Raw genomic sequence first — 21,325 nt, forward strand, 5'->3', positions numbered from 1 at the left:
CAGATGGCATGTCACCCCTCTGTGTTATTCATTGTGTGTTCAATGACATTAAAGAGGAGACTTTTATTTCGGAACCTTATCTTTGACTATCATGGTTTTTCCTATCCCTACATATGCATAACCTCTTGGACCACACTACAGTTTTTAGGAAGCGTCCTTGTAAAAATGCAGTTTGAACAAATAAACTTCTCAGAGAGTTTGTTGGTTTCGATAAGTAAAACTCTTCTGAGAGAGTTTATTTGTCTATATGCAAATTTCATTGAACAAAATATGATTGATCTGAAAATCTTTCACGAGACAGAAGCCAGTTAAAGTAGGACAGAGACCAAAAATAAGAGGGATGGCCAGCGGGAAGAAACAGGAGCCAAGAATCAGCTATGAGTTGTCAGTGGTTCTTAGAAATAGACATGAAGATAACATGGAAACTGAAAGCCACATATAATCAGAAAACCTTATTCTGGCCAGTAGTTCCGATTTTTTTCTTAAGTCCTCTACTTGAGTTGCTGACAGGTAGTATTAGAAGAGATTAAACATTAAAGATACCCATTCTGTTCCAAAAATTTAAAAGAAGGAAGCATTCAGTGCAATCTGAATAGATGAGAGAAAATGTTATATCCTATAGTCACAGGTTGTAAAGTTAGTGCAAATATATGTATATTTATGTTTAAACAATCATTTGCCTTAAATATTTGAGATTTGAATTATGCACACATGCTCTCTGTGTTACATTGCTTGATATTCAGTTTGTCCTAATCAGCCTCAGGCAAAGAGAATTTGAATTATACATGTGTAAACTTTGCATTGAATGGTAATTAGTCTGCGCTGCTCGGTGGTACTTAATATTGAGGTTAATGGTTAATTGAAAAATTTAAAAAGCCAATGACAGGACCCCCATATATATAATATATTATATATATATATATCAAATATACATTATATATTTATAATTTTTATATATTTACATATAATGTATAAAAATATCAGATAGGCTGAAAATCAGTGAAAGCTTTTAATCTGTGTCAGTGACAATTTAATGCCTGGCTGTGTATCTGAGCTACTGTTTTACATTTATTACATGTACAAACATGGAGACTGGTGACAAGACCCCCATATATATATATAAAATATATATATAAAATATATAAATATATGATAAAATATATATATAAAATATATGATAAAATATATATATAAAATATATAAATATATGATATAAATATCAGATAGATAGACTGAAAATCAGTGAAAGCTTTTATTCTGTGTCAGTGACAATTTAATATCTGGCTGTGTATCTGAGCTACTGTTTTACATTTATTACATGTACAAACATGGAGACTGGTGACAATATATTTGAACTTTGACATTTGTCATGGGCCCAGGCCAAAGAAACTGCTGCCTTAAAAACTGCTCTCTCTCCTTTTATTTTTTACATTTTATTTAAGACATTGTTATGGAATGTATTTGTCCTCATAACTTTTGTTCTCTTAGCTTAAAGATTCTTGAGGTGGTAATTACAAAAAAGGAAGGAACAAGATGTCTGGGTCACTTGCTTATACCAAGATTTGTTGAGTGGATAAAAAGGTAACAGTAGACATTCAATACCCAAACCAACATGAGAAGTAAAACATTATAAAAAGATGTATTTCTGGAGTTTTGTACCTAGCATTATATGCATGTAATTAAAAAAGGAACTTAACTTTTTTATGACACAAGAAGCTGCGTCAGATACTAATGTGTACCGTAAATTTAAGAATTCCAGTTTGTTCTAAAGAAGGATTTTAAAAATACATCATGGAAGGTCCTATACAGAAATTTTATTTTCCTTCCTGGTACTAGAATATTGCTGTTTTTTAATACTTAACATTAGAGATATGTTGGTAGGTTAAAAATTGTATGCTTTTAAAACTTATTTACAAAATATGTGTATAGTACTTCATATAGGTTGAATATTAAACAGCGATACTTGAGTGTTCTAGAGCCATCATTAGAATACTGACTGCAAATTTTCAAAATTCAGTGGGCCAACAAGCCAGTTGAAAAAAACTCAAGGATATTAGATTTCAAAATGTTCTTCCTTAATTTAATTTGTCCATTATACTTTATTTTAATTATTCATAGTATTGCTTAACATGACAGGAAATGTCTTGTAATAGAATTTATAAAATAATGAAGTTTCAGTAATATGAATCCTATCTTTAGAATTTTCCTTTTAAATCTCAAATTATGATGTTTTCTAAGGAATTATCTAATTTGATGCATAAAAACAAGTCTTTGCTTAGTAACTTCATCCATTTTAGAATTTTGAAACCACTCCAGGAAATAAATGGAATAATTTTGTTATGTGTCATTTTGTTGTTGAGCAAGTAAGACAAAAAATGTATTAAGAAACAAAAAAATATATTTCTACTAATATAGAACAATAAGTTTTCATTTGGATATTATTTTGTGATGCTTATACATGTACCTATGTATATATTTTTCATTGTTTTGTTTTTGCGTAGACCCAATAAGTAGATTGTTCATTTTAGTGAAAAGCATAGCCCCTGCTTGCTTACTGTCCTGTGTCATGCTAGATATTTAAGGAACATAGGATTGGTTTACATATCATTGGGCTTAAGTGGGTGAGTTAGAGGTGAAAGATAATAAGCAAGCCTGAAGATGTAAATTCTAGTTGAAAATTTGGACATTTATTTGTCTTTGGTTCCATTAGGAGGTGGAAGTAAGCAAGAAAGAGCTCTTCTTTTAGTATTGATGTGGATTTTTGCATGTCCAGGATCTACTCTGTTTCTTATTCTTACTATTAATGGTAGAGGTTCACAAATATGGTAAGTATGGACTTAGATTTTGTTCCTAAACAGAAAGATTATATATAGGTTATATATTCTGATGTGTTTATATGAGTGGAAAACTTGATCACATTTAAAATGAAATAGGCAGCTATTACCTCTTTTCTCATGATCATAACACAGTAATTGCTAAAGACTTTCTAGTCCATTGATGGTTAGGTGAACAATAGTCTTTGTTCTATTAACTTCCTTTTATCTTTTTCCTGGTGGGTGAGAGATATAGTTCTTAATTGATGAAATTTTGTACAGCATAAAAATAATTGCTTTTTATCTCAAATTGAGAATTCCTTTATTTCTTTTGGGGGGTTTTATGATTCCTTATATTGCAAAGCCATTTGAAATTTAATGTAATCTGACCTTACTGTGTGAAGCTGGGCTATTTTTCTGCCTCCTTCTCAATCTTGTTCTATAGCTGGGTGTTGTTCCCCAAATACAATCTGTGCTTTGCTCCCTGTTGTTTTAGTTTATTCTGGTCCTTGGTCTCTTAAGTACTTTTCCATTCTTTTCATTCTAGTAATTACCTGTTTATCCTCCAGGACCTAATTCAGATGTTACTTCTTTATGAATTTTTGAACTATTCTTCGCCCTATGCTCCCAACAGAATTAAATAGTTCCCTTCTTTTGGTTGTCGACAACTATCAATCTTAGATACGTCATAGTCATTAAGAGTGGGAGCCATGTCTTATTCATCCTTGTATCTTCTTGGACAAGCAGCAGTTAACATTTGTTGAATCGAAATGTTTTAAAACTCCATGCTTCAAACGATTAAGAAAACAGCTTTCCTCATTACATTCTTTGATAATAACCTACTGTCACTATGTTTCTCGCATACACTATTCTCACCTGTTATATTGTGGTTTTTGGTTTATATTAAAATGTTTTTGGTATTTTAATGATAGCTTGAGAGCAATAAAAGAAGGATCATTTTATGTAGATCTCTTTTGACTCTTCATTGCTATTTAGTTTTGAGAGTTTCATTTTCTTCTCCCTTTTTTGCAGGACCCTAATAGGAGTATTCATACCAGCAGCAGCAGCAGCAGCAGCAGCAGTAGCAGCAGCAGCAGCAGCAGCAGCAGCAGTAGCAGCAGCAGCAGTAGCAGCAGCAGCAGCAGCAGCAGCAGCAGCAGCAGTAGCAGCAGCAGCAGCAGTAGTAGTACCAGTTTTTCAAAGCCTCACAAATTAATGAAGGAGCACAAGGAAAAACCTTCTAAAGACTCCAGAGAACATAAAAGTGCCTTCAAAGAACCTTCCAGGGATCACAACAAATCTTCCAAAGAATCCTCTAAGAAACCCAAAGAAAATAAACCACTGAAAGAAGAGAAAATAGTTCCTAAGATGGCCTTCAAGGAACCTAAACCCATGTCAAAAGAGCCAAAACCAGACAGTAATTTACTCACCATCACCAGTGGACAAGATAAGAAGGCTCCTAGTAAAAGGCCACCCATTTCAGATTCTGAAGAACTCTCAGCCAAAAAAAGGAAAAAGAGTAGCTCAGAGGCTTTATTTAAAAATTTTTCTAGCGCACCACCACTGATACTCACTTGTTCTGCTGACAAAAAACAGATAAAAGATAAATCTCATGTCAAGATGGGAAAGGTCAAAATTGAAAGTGAGCCATCAGAGAAGAAGAAATCAACATTACCGCCATTTGATGATATTGTGGATCCCAATGATTCAGATGTGGAGGAGAATATATCCTCTAAATCTGATGTGAGTAGTTCTTATTGGCTTTCTTCCTTTCCCTTATTTTCAGATTTTATTTCAGATAGCTTTGTAATAAAGAATGGGGGAAGAAAATGAATGCTGAACCATAAAGTGGTAGCGCAGGGGTAGATCTGGCCTAGAAATGCATTTCCTTAATTAATGGGAAGGAGGAAATGAAGTCATTAAGGAATCTGCAGATTTTTAGGCTGTTACTTAAGTTGTTAAAGGAAAGATATTTCCATAGCATAATAATGGGTCATTTGAATAGCAGCAGAAAATTTCGGTGCTCATCAAAGCTTGGTATCTGTGCTTTCCAATGAGTGATGACTTAGGAAAATGAGAAGAATATAATAAGACTTGAATACAAGGGAAAATAAATTTAAAAGAGAAACTTAGAAAATATTAGGGCTATAATATTGGTGTTTTGATCATTGGAATGAAGTGACATGTTTATGTTGATAGAAGGCTGGTGACAGTATTTTTTTTTAACCAGTTTTATTGAGGCAAAATGATGTAACAATATACTACACATATTTAAAATGTATAATTTGATAAATTTTAACATTTGTGTATACCTGTAAAACCTGGCAGTAGTATTTTGAAAAGAGAATATTTAATTTTTTTCTTCATTGTTTAGCCACTGATTTGGAAGGGGTGGGATATGTGATCTTCACTACAAGTTTTTGCTGATCAGTAGGATTATCCTTTGTGGAGGCCTAAGAGAGCATCTGACCATCTAATACCCCTAAAAGGTGTTTTTTGATATTGGGGTTTAAACCTATAATTACAGATTTTCAGCAGTGGAAGGGATTGTCCGATTATCTATTTTAACCTCTGTAATAAACCTTACGCTTCTAGTGACAGGGTTGTTACTAATTCAAAAGTATTTCATAATGTTTTTGAAGAATAAACATTACTTTGAAGTTATCTCCTTACTTTCGTATTTTTTCTAATTTTGGCCTTTTTTCAGTTACTTATTAGTAATGATTAGTCCCAATAATCTCCTTACATTGGCTTGACTGTATTTCCAGGCAGTGGTCAAGGAAGCTATCTGGCTAAAAAATTACTGGCAATCTTAGAATACTTTTCTTTCTGTTCTTGGGCTGCCCACAGATGTCTCTAGTTTAAATGCTGGCAAAGGCTAGAAGGCTGTAGTAGCAGATTTGCTGTCCCGGGTTTGCACTGTTCTGGGTAGAAAGCCAGTCAGGGTCAGGACATGGTGCTGACACTGATCCCCAGTGGTCCACAGACCTCCCTACTCTCTATAGCTAATCTCGAAATTTTAGTAGAAGATCAGATTAGGACAGTAGCATATAAAATACTGGACGCTGGGAAAATTTGTTCCAGTATTTGGTAAAGGCTTTATAGTCATAGTTTGTGAAATGGAGATGAGAGTTGAGTATGTTCGTTCCAATATCTCAATTATTTATTTTTCCTTCTTTGCTTTTTACCTTTCCTCTTAATTCGAAACTTATTCTTAATGCAGAAGTTACTTGGACCATTTTTTGTGTGTTTGACTTTTGTCTCGAATCACCCTGAAATGCTTTTGGGTTGTGATTAATTAGTCTATCAAAATTGTCACATTTAGCAGCTTTGTCTTTTTATATTCTGACACTTTGCAATTCTTCTAGTATAGAGGTTTTCAAATCATGGGTTGTGACTCACTGGTGAGCTATGAAATAAATTAACATATTGCTAGCATTAAATAAATCAGAAAACATTATAATTAGTATGGGCAAGTAATGGCTTATGAAAATTTTATTTCTGAGAAGGTGTGTGTGTTTCTTATAGTGGTCAAAATTTTAAAAGGCACCTTTTTAGAATGTTTACCGATTTATGAGAAGACCAAATGGCGTTCATAAGGCACCATTGAAAGCTCTTTCTACATGAAACTGTCACAGATGGTCTTTCTCTTTAGGTAACTTTGTTTATTCTCCTTTTGTCTGCCTCTTGCTCCCTCCCATTTATATATGATTTGTAAAGTATGTCTTTCTTTTAATAAAATTCTTGTTCAATTTGATGTGTTTATTCAAAGGTATACCTTGAAAAGTCTTCTGGAATGAAGAGTTATAATTGGAAAACTTTACAGTAGGTAGTAAATTTTCAAAATGGTATATGACATATTAGAGCCACAAATCCAGTGATTACAACAATAGTTTTTGTAATGTACTCTGCATAGCATTGCAGAGAAAGCCCATAAAGACTTTCAGGTATTATTTGTGTATAAAACCCAACAACCGTACTTTCCTTATTAGTCTTCTGGTACTAGTAATGCTTTTATTGTTGTTGCTATTGGTTCAATACTTGAAAAGTAGGTAGCATAACAAAAGAGAATTAACAAAAGTGGTATCATGTAAACCATGAACCCAAAGACCTTTCTATGAGCAAAGGAAGGTAAGAGAGAATTGAAATTCCATTTATCCAGTAGAAAAGATAGCCTTTGTTTGGACTGTCTCCTACCTGGCATCCCTCCTGCCAGCAGGACAAAAGGAACAGGGGACACTTGTAATGGAGAGCACTAAGCTATGGACTGCTATGGACTGCTGGTGCTCTCCATTCATTACAAGTATCCCCTGTAACCTTGGCCAGTAATTGACTTGGTAGCTTGGGGCAGGCCCAGCTTCAGGGGGACTGTGCACATTGTCCTGGTTGTGTGTCTGCCTCTGAGTAAGTGTGATTAGATGAGCTGATCTCTCTAAGGTCCTTTCCAGCTTTATTATTTGAATATGAGCCAGATTTGTATTCATTTGTGGGACATGGGGTGGTGGGTGATTTTAGATATAATGGGCAGAGATCTTGGAATTTGGAAACAGAAAAAAGACACAATTAAATCAGAAGAGTTTGAAGAATGAGGAAGGCTGGAGTGAATGATTATTTGTCTAGTATGTCTATAAAGAAAACATCTTGCCTCAGTATAGGTCTTATTGTTAAAAAGATGAACATTTTAAAGAACCTTTTCTAGAATCAAATTTGACTCAGGTTTTATATAAAAATGTCAGTAGTATTAAGATGGGTTAGGAAGCTTAGATTATTAATTGATACGGTTCTTTTTGGTAAGATTTTTGTATACTTCGTATGTGAGAAGAGAGAAAGAAGTTGGACATCCATAGTTTGTATGTCTGGCTGGTGTTTGAGGGCTCGATCACTTATTTGTTGATAAGTGAAAGGTAAGTAGATAGGTAATTAGAATTCTGCCATCTGTTGTCAGACAGGCTGTTTTAAATTTCATTGTCACCAGTGATCTTGGGCAAATAATTTAACTTTCTCTGTTTCTTAGTTTCCTCTTTTGTAAAATGGAGATCATAGTAGTATCTTCTTTGTAGGATTATTATGAAAATTTGATAAATCAATCTGGGTGAAACAGTTAACACACTAGTCAAAAAAATGTTAGTTACCTATTACTATGTATGACTTGACTTCTGGGAACCTATATAACCTGTAGCTTTGAAAGAGATTTTTTGATATTCAAAAATACTGCAGAACTCTGGTGTCCTTTTCCAAGGGTGTGGGTTTATATGCTGCAATACTTGGTACTCTAAGCCACTTTGTTTTGAATTTTGTCTTTTGTCACTTTGCTCTGGATTTTGTCATCACAGGGTATATAGTCTTGATGTTGATATGTTTCTGTTACATGATCAGTGTAAAAGTACAAGATAAAAAGGCTAAGTTTTAAGCTGAAAGATAAGCCAAAGTTTCTCAGATCTTTCAGCTTTTTAATTAAATGAGATAAAGAAGAAGAACATACCATGTACTGCATTGGGTAGGCACTTGGTAGGTTTTTGTTTTTTCATTTTTGTTTTTTGCTGTTACTGTTAAAATATCCTAAGAAATGATTGGTCTTTGAGTTACTGTTAATATAACTGAAAGAATAATTTTTAAATACATTTTGTGATTATTGAAATGTTTCTCATAAAGAGATCTAATACTGTCACATGAAAGTTTGTCAATAATTTTCCCCTACAGAAGAATTTGGTAGGGGCTCGGATAAGGTGGAGAGGCAGAAGGACTGTATTATAGTGGGTAAGCATTTAACAAATACAGAAAGCATGATAGGGGAATGTTTTTGTTAAGAATATTTTATATTCAAGAACTGAGGCCATTCGCATTACAGTACAGTGGTTCTTGGTTTAGGAGTTCATCTCTTTGGGGTACATAATGTTCCACTGTACTTACTGTTTAGTAGGTAAGTGGTGACTGACACTGACAGTTGCAAAGGGAGTGTATCAGTGTCAAGTAAAGGTTTATAACTGTGTTTTTTATTAACCTGCTTAAACTTTAGTTGATAATAGGGAAAACAACAACTGCCTTTCACTTCTTCTGTAATTCCTCTGTTTTTGTTTTTTGTATAATCTTGCTCCTGAAGAGAAGTGTATAGAGTTGATCCTGTCTTGTGATATGAAGAAGTTTGATATTCACAGCAGAGGAGGAAAAAACAGTAAATGAAAATTGAAGTAACCGCATATGATCACATTCAGTTATGGTAGTAATTTTCTTATCATTGCCTTCCTCTTTCTTCCCTGACTTTGAGGATTTAATCATAATTTTAAAGTGAAGGAGTAAAAAGTTTTAATGATCTTTCCCTGAAAATGAACAAATTACATTTGGTAAAATGTTATACCCTTCAGCCTGCAGTGTGAGAAGAGAGTCATGTCTTTTGATAGTTTGAGCTTACCAAGGGGTTTTCTGGGAGAAAACCTTCTTGAAGGAGAAAAACAAAATCTCATCAGATGGCAGCATTTTTCCCAAGGATGGATGGTGATTCCGATAAAGGATAAATGCTTTAAACTACCTTACCAGAAATTTCTTTCAAAAAGAAAAAAAGGAAGAAGGAAAAAAAAAAACTTCCCCTCTTTTGTTGTTTCTCATTTCCTCCCGCCCCACCCTGTTCATTGCCCTGCTTAAACTGTCTGGATCTGGTAGTAAATGTCCTGCTGTTGAAGCATTGGCCTTAGGTTTTTATGTGATGGAAGGTTGTTGCAGTCAGAGAAGAAGGTCTTTATTGTGTTTTCAAAGTGGCTTTTTAATGACTTGTAATTCCAGCACATGCAAGAGCTGTAAAGTCTGTAAGTATGGTGAGGGAGCAGCTGGAGAGGCCATTCATTAAAGGGCTGCCCCAACTCTCCAGGGGGCAGGTTCTCATTGGAGGCTCCTGTTTTCTGTGTTTTATAACTGGAGGTAAAAATACCTGAAGGGTTACAGTTCCTCTGGTAAATTCTGCTCAATGTGGAACATTAATTAAAATTACCGAACAAAAGTTAACTTTGTTGGGTGCATGGAGATATTTCACCTGTCCCTATTTTCTAACACTTTTTTTTTTTTTTTTTCTGTATTGGGTGTGAACACACTGAGGAGGAGGCAGCCTCGCCAACCAGCTGTTCATTTATTCATCCATATTCCTGGTTTATTTGAAAAAAGCAGTTAAAAAGGAGATTAAAAAAAAAAAAAAACAGTTAGAGGCCTTTTTGTTTCCTTGTTTCAGTACATACTAGGCCCAGTGTGGTATCTCAGTTCTTAAATTAAGTGATTCCTTAGAAGCCCTTGGATAGCAGACAGTTGTGAATACACAGGGGCTCTATCTTTGCAGAGCTGGTTGTCATCAACAATTGGCAAAACTCAGCATTTCCACTCACATGTATTGAGCCAGAATCTCTCTTCCAATAAATTCTGTGAGCCTTCTTGAAGAGAGCTGCATCACCTATTCAATGCATTATTGTTTCTTGCTTTATGACCTATGCATTTGATGGAATTATCCCATTTGTCATTTTTAGACATAAAGCCAACAATGGGACTCAACATGGCCTTTGCAAGACTAGCTTTACCATACCACAGAGATGCCTTATAGCCATAGCTAAACTTGAGTGTTTAGCCTGTGTTAGTCACCCTTCTGTGTACTTAACATGATTTCACTCACTCACCCTTCAAGACAGCTCTGTAAAATAGGTATTATTATTATTATTATTGCCATTTTATAGATGAGGAAGCTGAGCCTCCAAGACGAAGAATCTTCCCCAAGGTTGCCATCTTTAAAAGTGATGGAGCTAGGATTTGAACCCACTTGGTAGGTAGCGTACCTACCTAAGAGGAGGTTGGTGATAAAACAAATCTTATTCTTCCTTGGATTCTTACTAAAATTGTAGAGGTGTGCTTCATGAAGTTGGCAGTGCTGCTGGGAAAGCCTTCAATATCTCATATTGTCCCCCATATGAATCCTGTTTCTTTGACCTATTGGTTTGAGCTTTACCAGTGGCCTTCAGGAGGTGACAGGTTGTCCTCATAGGTGGATTTGGCATGCACAGCCAGGATTGAGGGAAGAGCTATGAAACATCCAGGAGCCTCTAGCTTCTTATACGTCCCCCTTAAAATAAAACTGACTCTCTTGGGTCTAGACTCCACTTTATTATACTATATCAGGATTATTTTTCTGCCTCCAGAGTTTTTCCCATGTGCTTTTGCAAGAGAATTTATGTTTCACAGAGCTGAGCTGCAATATCAACCTTTCCCAGAAGATGCCACCAAATAACAAATGGTGTCCTCCAGTTTGGAGACTCCTTTCTGAATTTTCTAGTTAAATTTTGTAAATTCATGTTATAACCTCTCTAAGTTATTAAAAATGTAGGCTGTGCTTTCTTTGAATTAGGAGACAAGATGATGCAGTGGTAGGAGTAGAGGGTTGTTTTCTTTTAGTGTCTATGTAATTATTTAACCAAGTTTGAGAAATTGTTCTCAGCGGGTTACAATTTATGACTGTAAACTTTGCAAGCAGTGTCAAGGTCCACAAAGAAAAATCACCCCAAGCGGCTTCCTTAGGTCACCAAAGGTGATTGTGCAGTGATCTATTCCCAGATAAAGTCAAAGATCCTTCTATTAAGCAGGATAAAATGGAGAAGCATTTACTAAAATGTTTGAAGACAACACTTTTTATCTTTGAATTCTGAAAATATAGAGGTTAGGGATGTGGGAATACAGGGACAGGAAGAAATATTCAGAATCTGTGACACAGAAAAGGTAATTTTCTTGCCTTTCATGGTCATAGAAGGAAAATACATATATGTGGGCCTCAGATATTACTTTAAATAAGTAGAGAAAGAAATAAATTACTAGAGTGCCCCTGGTTTGAGACCTCAGTGCTTAGAATCATAGTACTGGTTTTTAAAAAATAAATTGCTGACTTTTGCTTTATTATGTGACCCTCCTATGTTTTTTAAGTATGATAAACCATCATGTCACTTTAAGTTACTGAAAACACTTTCTTCTAGATGTGTTTAATGGATTGTAATATTCTTTGATTAATGATGTTCAGTAAAACTTAAAAATATGTATGCGGTAGGTACTTCCTATGTACGGGCACTGCATTAGGTGGTGCAGATAGTACAAAGTTAGAATTTAAGCTGGTCTTTGAAGGAAAGAGGCATGAATTAGTAGAGATGAGGGTGTGGGGTCAGTGGGAGAAGACTTTCTATTTGTTTTTGAGACAGGGTCTCACTATATGGCCCAGACTGGTCTCAAGCTCCTGGACTTTAGTGATCCTTCTGCCTCAGCCTCCCAGGTAGCTGCTGGGGCTACAGGAGAAGGCTTTTTTTCTTTTTCTTTATTTCTTTTTTTTTCTTTTCTTTTTTTTTTTTTTAGGTGGAGTCTCGCTCTGTTCTCCAGGCTGGATTGCAGTGGTGCAATCTCGGCTCACTGCAGTCTCTGCCTCCTGGGTTCAAGCAATTCTCCAGCCTCAGCCTCCTGAGTGGCTGGAACCACAGGTGTGCACCGCCATGCCCTGCTAATTTTTGTATTTTTAATAGAGATGGGGTTTCACCATGTTGGCCAGGCTGGTCTCAAACTCCTGACATCAGGGATCCACCCTCCTCGGCCTCCCAACATGCTGGGATTACAGACATGAGCCACCACACCTGGCCAGAAGGCATTCTTGATAAGAGGAAACAACTTGGAAAAAAAAAAAATTGATGACAAATTGTGTAAATAGTTTGTGTTGTCCTCTCTGAGAATGAAGAAGAATCTCATAAATAAAATCCTGCAGTTAATTTATCAAACGAGTTTATTGGGAACGAAAGAAGCCTTATTGAACTTTCCTCCCTCCATGGTAGACATGTGCAGGACTCTTTTATTTTATATATTCTTAATCTATACACTAGGTAAGATAGCTTTTGTTCTCATCTTACAGGTGTGGAAGTGACAGAGCAAGAATTCAAATCCAGGTCTGAAAAATGTCAAAATTCATGCTTCTTGTATTGTACCACTGATTAAAGCTTGTTCAGAGGGAAGTCATGTCGAATTAAAACCACTGTAATATTGACTAACCGTTTTGAGAACATAAAATTTAGTAGTGTTAACTTTCCCATCATCTGACATCCTCTGACCATCCGGTAGTGGTGCCACATTCCTGTGAAAAGGGAAGACTAAGAAATAAAATGTAGCCACAGTACTTGGAAACTTGGGTGTGAGTAATGGATGCAGAGGAGACTCTGGCATGATTTCTAAAATGCTAATTGAGTCTTGCTTTATATAACCTAATGTCATTTTCCGAGAAGCAGAATTGCAGAAAGTACTGAAAAGCTGTGGTACCTTAGACTCTGTCTAAGGGAACTTTTCCGTAATGTAGTATCTTATTAGGTTGTTTCATATATCTCATTTCTAGGGCCAAGGACATGGCCAGTGTTACTATGAGGGGTCCCACCTATTGTATTGATATTATATTGTGTTTTCTAAAGGTTGCATTCATGCATCTCCAAGTAGATTATGTCAGAAAAAACATTATAATAAAAGAAATAAAGGTCGCACTCATGAAGGATCTGAGGAAGGAAGGTAGGGCTTCTGTGTCCTGGAACATAGCCATACCTGGCCAGTCAGTTATCTTTGTGGGCTCAGTAGGAGTGGTCCAGGAAGTATAGCACAAGAGTCTACACTTGGAATAAAAAGACTAGACAGGCTGGGCACAGTGGCTGACGCGTATAATCCCAGTGCTTTGGGAGGCCATGGTGGGAGGATTGCTTGAAGCCAGGAGTTCAAGACCAGCCTGGGCAACATAGCGAGACCATGTCTCCACAAAAAAAATTTAAAAATTAGCTGGGTGTGGTGGTGCATGCCTGTGCTCCTAGCCACTCGAGACTGAGGCAGAAGGATTGCTTAAACTCAGGAGTTTTAGGCTGCAGTGAGCTATGATCACATCACTGCACTCCAGCATAGGCAGCAGAGTGAGACCGTTTCAAAAACAAAAACTAAAACTAAACAGGTTTAGCTTAATAGTAGAGAACTATAAAATGTGGATTTAATAATCAATAATGCTCACCTTATTATAGATGCAAATTGCCATTCAGGTATTAGTTCAAGCAAAATATTAATGATGTCATAGATGAAGACAGCTTTTGTTTGGTAATTTTATGAACTGCATTCTGTGAAGACCTGATGTTGGCAGGGGTTCTTGTAAAGATTGGGAGGCAAAGCTGCAGTCTAGGAACCTAGTGATTTATAATACATGCCCACAGAATGTGTTTTTATTCCTTCATGTATTTCTAAAACATCGTTTCCTATTTGGCCTAACCCTTCATTTTATTGGGAATAAAAGCAGAGTCTTTCTCAAAGTCCACCCTAGTATCTGACTGGACGCGGTGGCTCACACCTATAATCCCAGCACTTTGGGAGGCTAAGGTGAGTGGATAGCTTGAGTCTAGGAGTTCAAGACCAGTCTGGGCAACATGGAGAAACCTCATCTCTACAAAAAAATACAAAAATTAGCCGGGTGTGGTGGTTCATACCTGTAGTCCTGGCTACTTGGGAGGCTGAGGTGGGAGAATTGTCTGAGCCCAGGAAGTTGAGGCTGCAGTGAGCCATGATTGTGCTACTATACTCCAGCCTGGTCAATGTGAGTGAGATACTGTTTCTTAAAAACAATAAAAAAGTTTAGTATCTGATAAATTCTACTCAAAATAACCTAATGCATTTTTAGTAATATAAAGTATTCACTCTATTTTCAAGTGTCCTTCTAGTTCACATTATTTTGCAGCATTATTTTAATTTAAAGTGAGCCTCAGACTTGTTGATCTTGTGGTGGGTTATTTTAAAGTGCTAGGTTGTCTGATGATCTTAGTTAAGAATCAGACAGGGCTAGCACATTTACTGTTGTTTACCAAGCCTGCTGTCATTGTCCACCAGCTTTCAGAGACTTGTAGCAAGTCACTTCCTCCCCTTTAAAGATAAGTCATGCAGAGTCCTCTGTGTTTTGTATAATAAACCAATGAGCCTCATAGTTTGCCTCCTCCAAAAAAAACAAGATTTGAAGGAGGGAGGTTGTGTGTTATATGCCACCCATCTCTTTATCTTCATTGGGCCTGTAGATACATTAACAGCTCTGTGGTCTCTCTTCTGTATTTAGAAAACCTCTCAAGGCATAGGTACTCTTTTTGAAGGTTTAAGAACAAGTTTAGAAATCACATACAGTTTCATACAGCATTTATTTCATGATTTAGATAATCATAGAGTTTTTAGAACAAGGAACTTCAGAAATCTCATTCAACAACTTGAATTTTGCAGAAGAGGACTGAAAGCCAAGTTTAATAACTTGCTCAAGATCCTAGGGGTCTCATTGTTTTTTTTTTAAAAAAAAGGGGGCCCTAGGATGCAGGCCCCCAATTGGCATGCCATTATAGATCATTTCCAGTTTGCAGTGGTTCGCACATCCATCACTCACTTTCCCAAACTCTCCTCCTCTAGAACATTTTAAAGTGGTTCCTAGTGAGTTGTTACCATCTAAAAACTAGCCCTTACACACTTATTTAAGCCTGTCAAGCATATGACCAATGTGACCTCTTGGTCCTGCATCTCAGCCTGTGCCCCTATGTTGAATGAATGAACCTCATATTTCATATCCCCAGCGGAATTCCACCTGCAGTGCTTCACGTCTTGTCTAAAAAGGGGTAGGGTATAAGTCCCAAAGGGTGTTATGGAAGTTAATTGGTGAGAAATTTGATAGACTTTGTGTCCTGGTCATCCTTTATTGTCTCTGGGGTATTGCCAACCAGAATAATCATGACTTGATGTATTTAAGGGGGAAAAAAAATCACTAGGCAAAACAGAAAATGACACATTTAGGTATCTGGCAAATCAAATGTCTTAGTATTGTTTCATAATAAAAACATGGAAAGAGGTTTTAAAAACTCCAGTGTAAATGAAGCCTTTACTTGGACAAACTGCTGTTCTCAGCAGACGAAACCCAAATCCTCCTCTCTTCCACCCTCTAGGTTCTTCAGTATCTGACTCTGTCCTGGATGGTTCTCCTTAGTCTATCTACAAATATAACGAGTCATCCTTCAGAGCAAACATACCTCCCTGTAACTTTCCCAGTGAACTCTGGTACTTTTTAGATTATGGCGCCTTCATTTCCTTTCTTTCTCTGATGGACATCTCAAAAGCTCCCTTATTCCTCAACCCATTGTGGTCTGGTTTTTGCTCTTGAAACTGTACTTAAAACTACCACTGGAAAAGTTCACTAGTGCCTTCCAGATCCTAATGTAGAAACCATCTCCTAAGCATTGACTTTGACCTTACTGGCACTTTTGACTTACTTTTTGCTTGATTCCTTGACTCTATCATACCTACCTTAATCTCACTCTGTGTGAGTCTTCTTTACCTCCTGACCTTCCTCTACCACCATTAAGTTAGCCATTCGGAGTTTCTCCTTTTCTATTATGTAGTTGGTCCCTAGACAATCACCTGTTACCAATATATTTTTTATATCTTCTTGCAACACCAACTATTCTCAAAAGCTACCAATTGGACAATTCTGATCAATAGGTACTGGAAATAGAACAGATACCCAGGTACAACATATTCTAAAATATCTCTTGCAGACACTGCTAGTTATCTATTTAATATCCATTATCCTCTTCTTCTAACTAACATAATTTTCATTTTATTAGAGCGGTAATATGCCTAACAAAAAAATTTCCCCAGCTTTCCTTGCAGTTAGACACTATTCTGTGACTGAATCTGGCTAATGAGATATAAATGGCAGTTACTAGGTAGTAATTACAGGGAAGTTCCTTAAAAAGAAGCTGACTCACCTGGCTTGTACCATTTTTGTCTTTCCTTCTTCTGCTTCTTGCCTGGAACTTGGAAGTGATGGCTGGTGCTGTAGCTGCCACATTGTTAGAAGCATACACAAAGTATGGAGGAACACAAAGGAAGAGACTGGATTCCTGATTCTTGACCTTGTAGAGCTGCCATGCTGATCCTGTCTATCATACCGGGTTTCTCATTTAATGAAAAAAACGATGTTAATTCATATATACATTACTACCAGGTGGGCATACTCCCTAACTGATTTAGCTGTACCCATTATCCCAAAACACCTTCCTGTGTTTTCTAATTAGGTAAATATATATTCTGTCTATTTTTATTAACCTAAATTAGAAATATCAGTTATTATTAAACATATTTTTTCAAAAAATACTTATTGTCTATTATGGGTTATTGGGCACTGGAGATAATACAGTGCTTAAGATAGGAGCAGAGCTTTACCTTCATGTAAGAGGAAATCTATAATTTTAGGTAGTGATTGATGCTATGAAAATTATTTCTTTTCCCTCATAACTTATTTCATTTGGTTATGATTTCTTATCAGGTTTGCTCCAAAAATATCTGTGACTCTCCCTTTTTCTCCTCCTCCTGCTTCTATTCAGTGCTTGGTTTGGATTCTCATCACATTAACTCAGTTGAGGTTGGAGATTTTGAGTTGTTCTTCCTATCTCCTATCTCTTTCCTTTCTCAGGTTCTTCTCTACAAAACTTTCTAAAATACAAATTCTAGAAGAAAGTATGCAAAAGGATATAAATCAGTTAGTTAAAATGATGGTGTTATGGGTCACTTTCAAAATATTATCTTCACAATTGGCATTTTAATGAAACATTCCATAGTTTCAAAACTATGGACTAAGCACCAAATTCTCTTCAACATGTTTTTTTTTTTTTTTCCTTTTTGTAATCCTTCATTATGAAGATTTTCAAGTATACATGAAATACACAAAATAGTAAACCCTTCATGGACCATCACTCAGCTTCAACAATTATTAATGGATGGTCAGTTTTGTTTCATCTGTAGTGCCATCTTCTCCTAGCCTGGTATGATTTTTAATAAGATCCAAGACATATTATTTCACTTATAAGTATTTTAATATGAGTCTTTAAAAGATAAGGACTTTTTAAAAAACAGAACTAAATACCATGATCACATCTAAAGTAATTAGTTAAGTCTTAATATCATCAGATATCTAGCCACTGGACAAATTTCCAATGGAATCAAAATGTCATAAGTTTCTTTTTCTCTACGTTTTGTTTGAATTGAAATCTAAATAAAGTTCACATCTTGCAATTTGTAAAAGTATTACATTTCTTTAATCTATAGGTTCTCCCTCATCTCTCTTTTTTCACATGAAGGTACAAGAGGAGAAAAACTCGGTTGTCATAGAATTTCTGGTTTGGGGTTTTGTTGACAGTATCTTCATGGTGTATTTTCTGTAAGTCAGTAGTCAAAGTTAGAATCATGGTCAGAGTCATGTTAGGTTTTTTTGTTTGTTTTAGTTTTGTTTTTCTGGGCCAGACCATCTCATGGGTAGATTATATTCTTTCATTAGGAGGCCTATAATGTAAGGTTATCTCTTTTTTTATGATGTTAGCAACTACTGATGCTCATTGCTATAAGTGTTAATTCATTAGGGGTTGTGAAATGCTGACATTTTTGTTCCATCATTGTTCCTTCATTTATCTCCCGGAGTTCATCTATAAAAAGAAACTGCCCCTTATCTACATTTTCCCCCCAAACCAGCAGTAGTTTGTATAGAAAAGTAAAACACGGTGCTTGATTCTTTCCATTTATTTGTTTCAAAAGAATGACTTTGGTTCCCTAGCAGCCTCCAACAGTTTCAAATGCTTCGAATTATTTTTTAAGTATTGCTTTTAAGCCTTCTCCAGTCTGACCTGTTCATCCTTATCTTTCTTTCATCTCCCCTGTATTTTAGTCATCCTAAAATATTAACAATCCATGATTCCTTGACTGTTCCATGCTGTTTTATGTCCCAGTGTATTACCCTTAGTCCTTTATGACCTGGTTGTCTTTCACTTATTCTTTGAAGCTTTTCTAAATAATCTGCCACACCCCAACTAACCCCTCCCTCCTTTGTGCATCTACCATTTATACAGTTTATGTGTACTTTGATGATGATTGTTTTTCCCTCATGTTAAAGTGTGTTTCTCCTGACCGGTGGACTATTTTGAGGGTAGACTCTGTCTCTTAATTTTCTAATCTCACAGTTCTTTGCATGGTCCCTGGCACTTAATTGGCACTCAAGAAATATTCAGTTAAATAGTGCTAAGATGTATTAATATATGTGTATGTATTTATAGTTAAGACTTCTCTTAAGTCATTGATGCTTGTCTAGTCGAGGAATCTTAACTATAAATATGTCTGTGTAATCTGGAGATGGGATTTTTTGTCTGTCCTCTTTATGGAGGTGGAGTAGACAGGTCATATGAGTGAGAGAGCTCCCTGTACAAACAAGACAAGTCTTGACCCTCTCAGAGGTACACAGTACAGGGTGTAAGCCACCCTTATGCAAATAAGTTTATATAACAAAATCCTGGGATAAACTGGAGGTCACAGTAAGCAAGTTGCATAAATTGGATTTCACGCTTACCTGCCCTCGCAGCCCCTTGCCTTTGTGTTGGAGTATATAAGCCAGCCAAGGAGTGTGTAGCTCTTGAAAACTGCAACAGAAAGACAAGAGAATTTTTTTTTTAGCTTATTTCACCATGAAGGCTATTAAACCACAAAAATAACACAGGGGCGGCAAGGACCACAAACTAATCTTTTATTGAGACAGCAGAGGGATGTCAGAGTCTAAAATCTCGAAACATTTGCTTCTCTATTTTAAAAAAGCAAATAGTTTTCAGAGAAATTTCAATAACAGGATGTTGCAGTGAAAGAAATTTCTGCCTCCCTATTTCCTATAGGGGCTGTGCAGAGGCATGATAACATGAAAGTTATATGGCCACCTTGTTTTTGCTGTCTTTGTGATCATGAAATATGATTATATTCCCTCCAATGTTTACAGTGCTCTTGAAATTATTGGAACGGGTAAAATGCCACTTGTATACCGTGTAAAAGGGGCTTGCTCCCCCCACCTCCCCCAACCTCTGTTTCCTCAGGTTCCATAATTGTCAAGACAGAATAGCTTTAAATTAATAAGCTTAATTTGGCTGTTAAATATTTATTAAATCATCACATCTGAGTAACTACAACCATATAATTAAATGTTTATTGTAGCCATGTAGTTCATGCCTGTAATCCCAACATTTGAGAAGCCGAGGCAGGAGGACTGCTTGAAGCCAGGAGTTTGAGACCAGCCTGTGCAACAAAGGGAGACTCTCTAAAAAAACTAAAAAGTAAGCTGAGTGTGGTGGCACACACCAGCTGCTTGAGAGGCTGAGGTGAGGGATTACTTGAGCCCAGGAGTTCAAGACTGCATGAGCTGTCCTTGTACCACTACACTCCAGCCTGAGTGAGACCCTGTCCAAAAATTTTAAAAATTAAAAATGTTCATTGTATATGCAGAAGAATGAATGAAAAAAATGCAAAATATGTAAGTTTCTAACTACAAAGGGCAAGTACTGTGAAAAAGAGTTATATTGAACACTAGCATAGTGAGAGAAACAAGATGTGGAAGATGAAGTTAGTTCCCCTAAAAAATTAGGATCTTAGTTGTGTCTTTGTTGGCACTTGTATTTGGAAATATATATATATTTAATCATATTCATTGGATACACTGTAGCATTTCTAAGAGTGATTTTAAAAAAGCCATTACATCTATGAGACAATAATTATACCCAAATATAGTTTATCACTGTGGGAGGCTGAGATTATTAAGAGAAAAAAAATGAGCCCTAAAGACAGCAGTCATCATTTTAGAAAGAAGATGTTATCACAGCCATCTTCTCTTTTCTTAAGGAAATGTGTAGCCTCAGCACATGTACTTTGAAACCCTATTAAGATATCCTAAAACTTAGGTAAATATAGATTGATGGGTTGCCTCCTGTTTTCACTTCTGGAGATCCCCTAAGTTGTAATTTGCATGCTGATGTGTCCTGCAGAGCTGCCCTTCTACCCAGCTTTTATAGGGCCCTACATGTTCTGCAGTCAAAAGAAGCTCAAGTAATGAGCCTGCACTGATAACAGTTATCTCCAATCGCCTGTAAAGCATACTCACTGTTGCCAGTCGCTGGTGGGTGCTAGCTTATACTGTGTACTTCTGCTCCCAAAAGTTGAATGTTATACTCACTGAGAACCCAATATAGTTGTTCCCAAAGATGTGTATCAGTTGTTCTAATTATGTTAATTAAATATTTTAGCAACCAATAATGTACAAAAAGCAATTGTTTCTGTGAAAACTAAGTTGAAACCTGAAGGGGAATCCCTTGAAAAAATATGCTTTCAAATAAGGTATAAAACACTAAGGCGGAAAAAATTATGACACTCTAGAAGGACTCCTGCATTCTAACAGCTATACAAGTCTCTGGCTTCTTGCTAATAAATGGTGATTATAGATAACGCATTGAGTGTAATTTATGTAAGAAATGTTTTTCAGACCCCACTGAAAACTGCTTGATTCTGCATCAGAAGATTGGTTGATTAATGTGTATTTATGAATTTTCAGTTAAAGTAAAATATTTAAAGTGTGTGTGTGTGTGTGTGTGTGTGTGTGTGTGTGTGTGTGTGTGTGT

General features: G+C 36.2%; 1 protein-coding gene across 2 annotated transcripts in view; it reads left to right on the forward strand.

Moving 5' to 3' along the window:
* MLLT3 (MLLT3, super elongation complex subunit) overlaps nucleotides 1-21,325 on the forward strand; it is a 283,980-nt gene that overhangs the window by 208,537 nt on the left and 54,118 nt on the right. For both annotated transcript variants that reach the window (XM_025360181.1, XM_025360182.1), the window contains exon 5: nucleotides 3,846-4,556. In XM_025360181.1, coding sequence (XP_025215966.1) covers nucleotides 3,846-4,556 — 711 coding nt within the window. The remainder of the gene's footprint in view (nucleotides 1-3,845; nucleotides 4,557-21,325) is intronic.

Source organism: Theropithecus gelada, chromosome 15, assembly GCF_003255815.1.
Source record: "Theropithecus gelada isolate Dixy chromosome 15, Tgel_1.0, whole genome shotgun sequence".
Taxonomy (NCBI): Eukaryota; Metazoa; Chordata; class Mammalia; order Primates; family Cercopithecidae; genus Theropithecus; species Theropithecus gelada.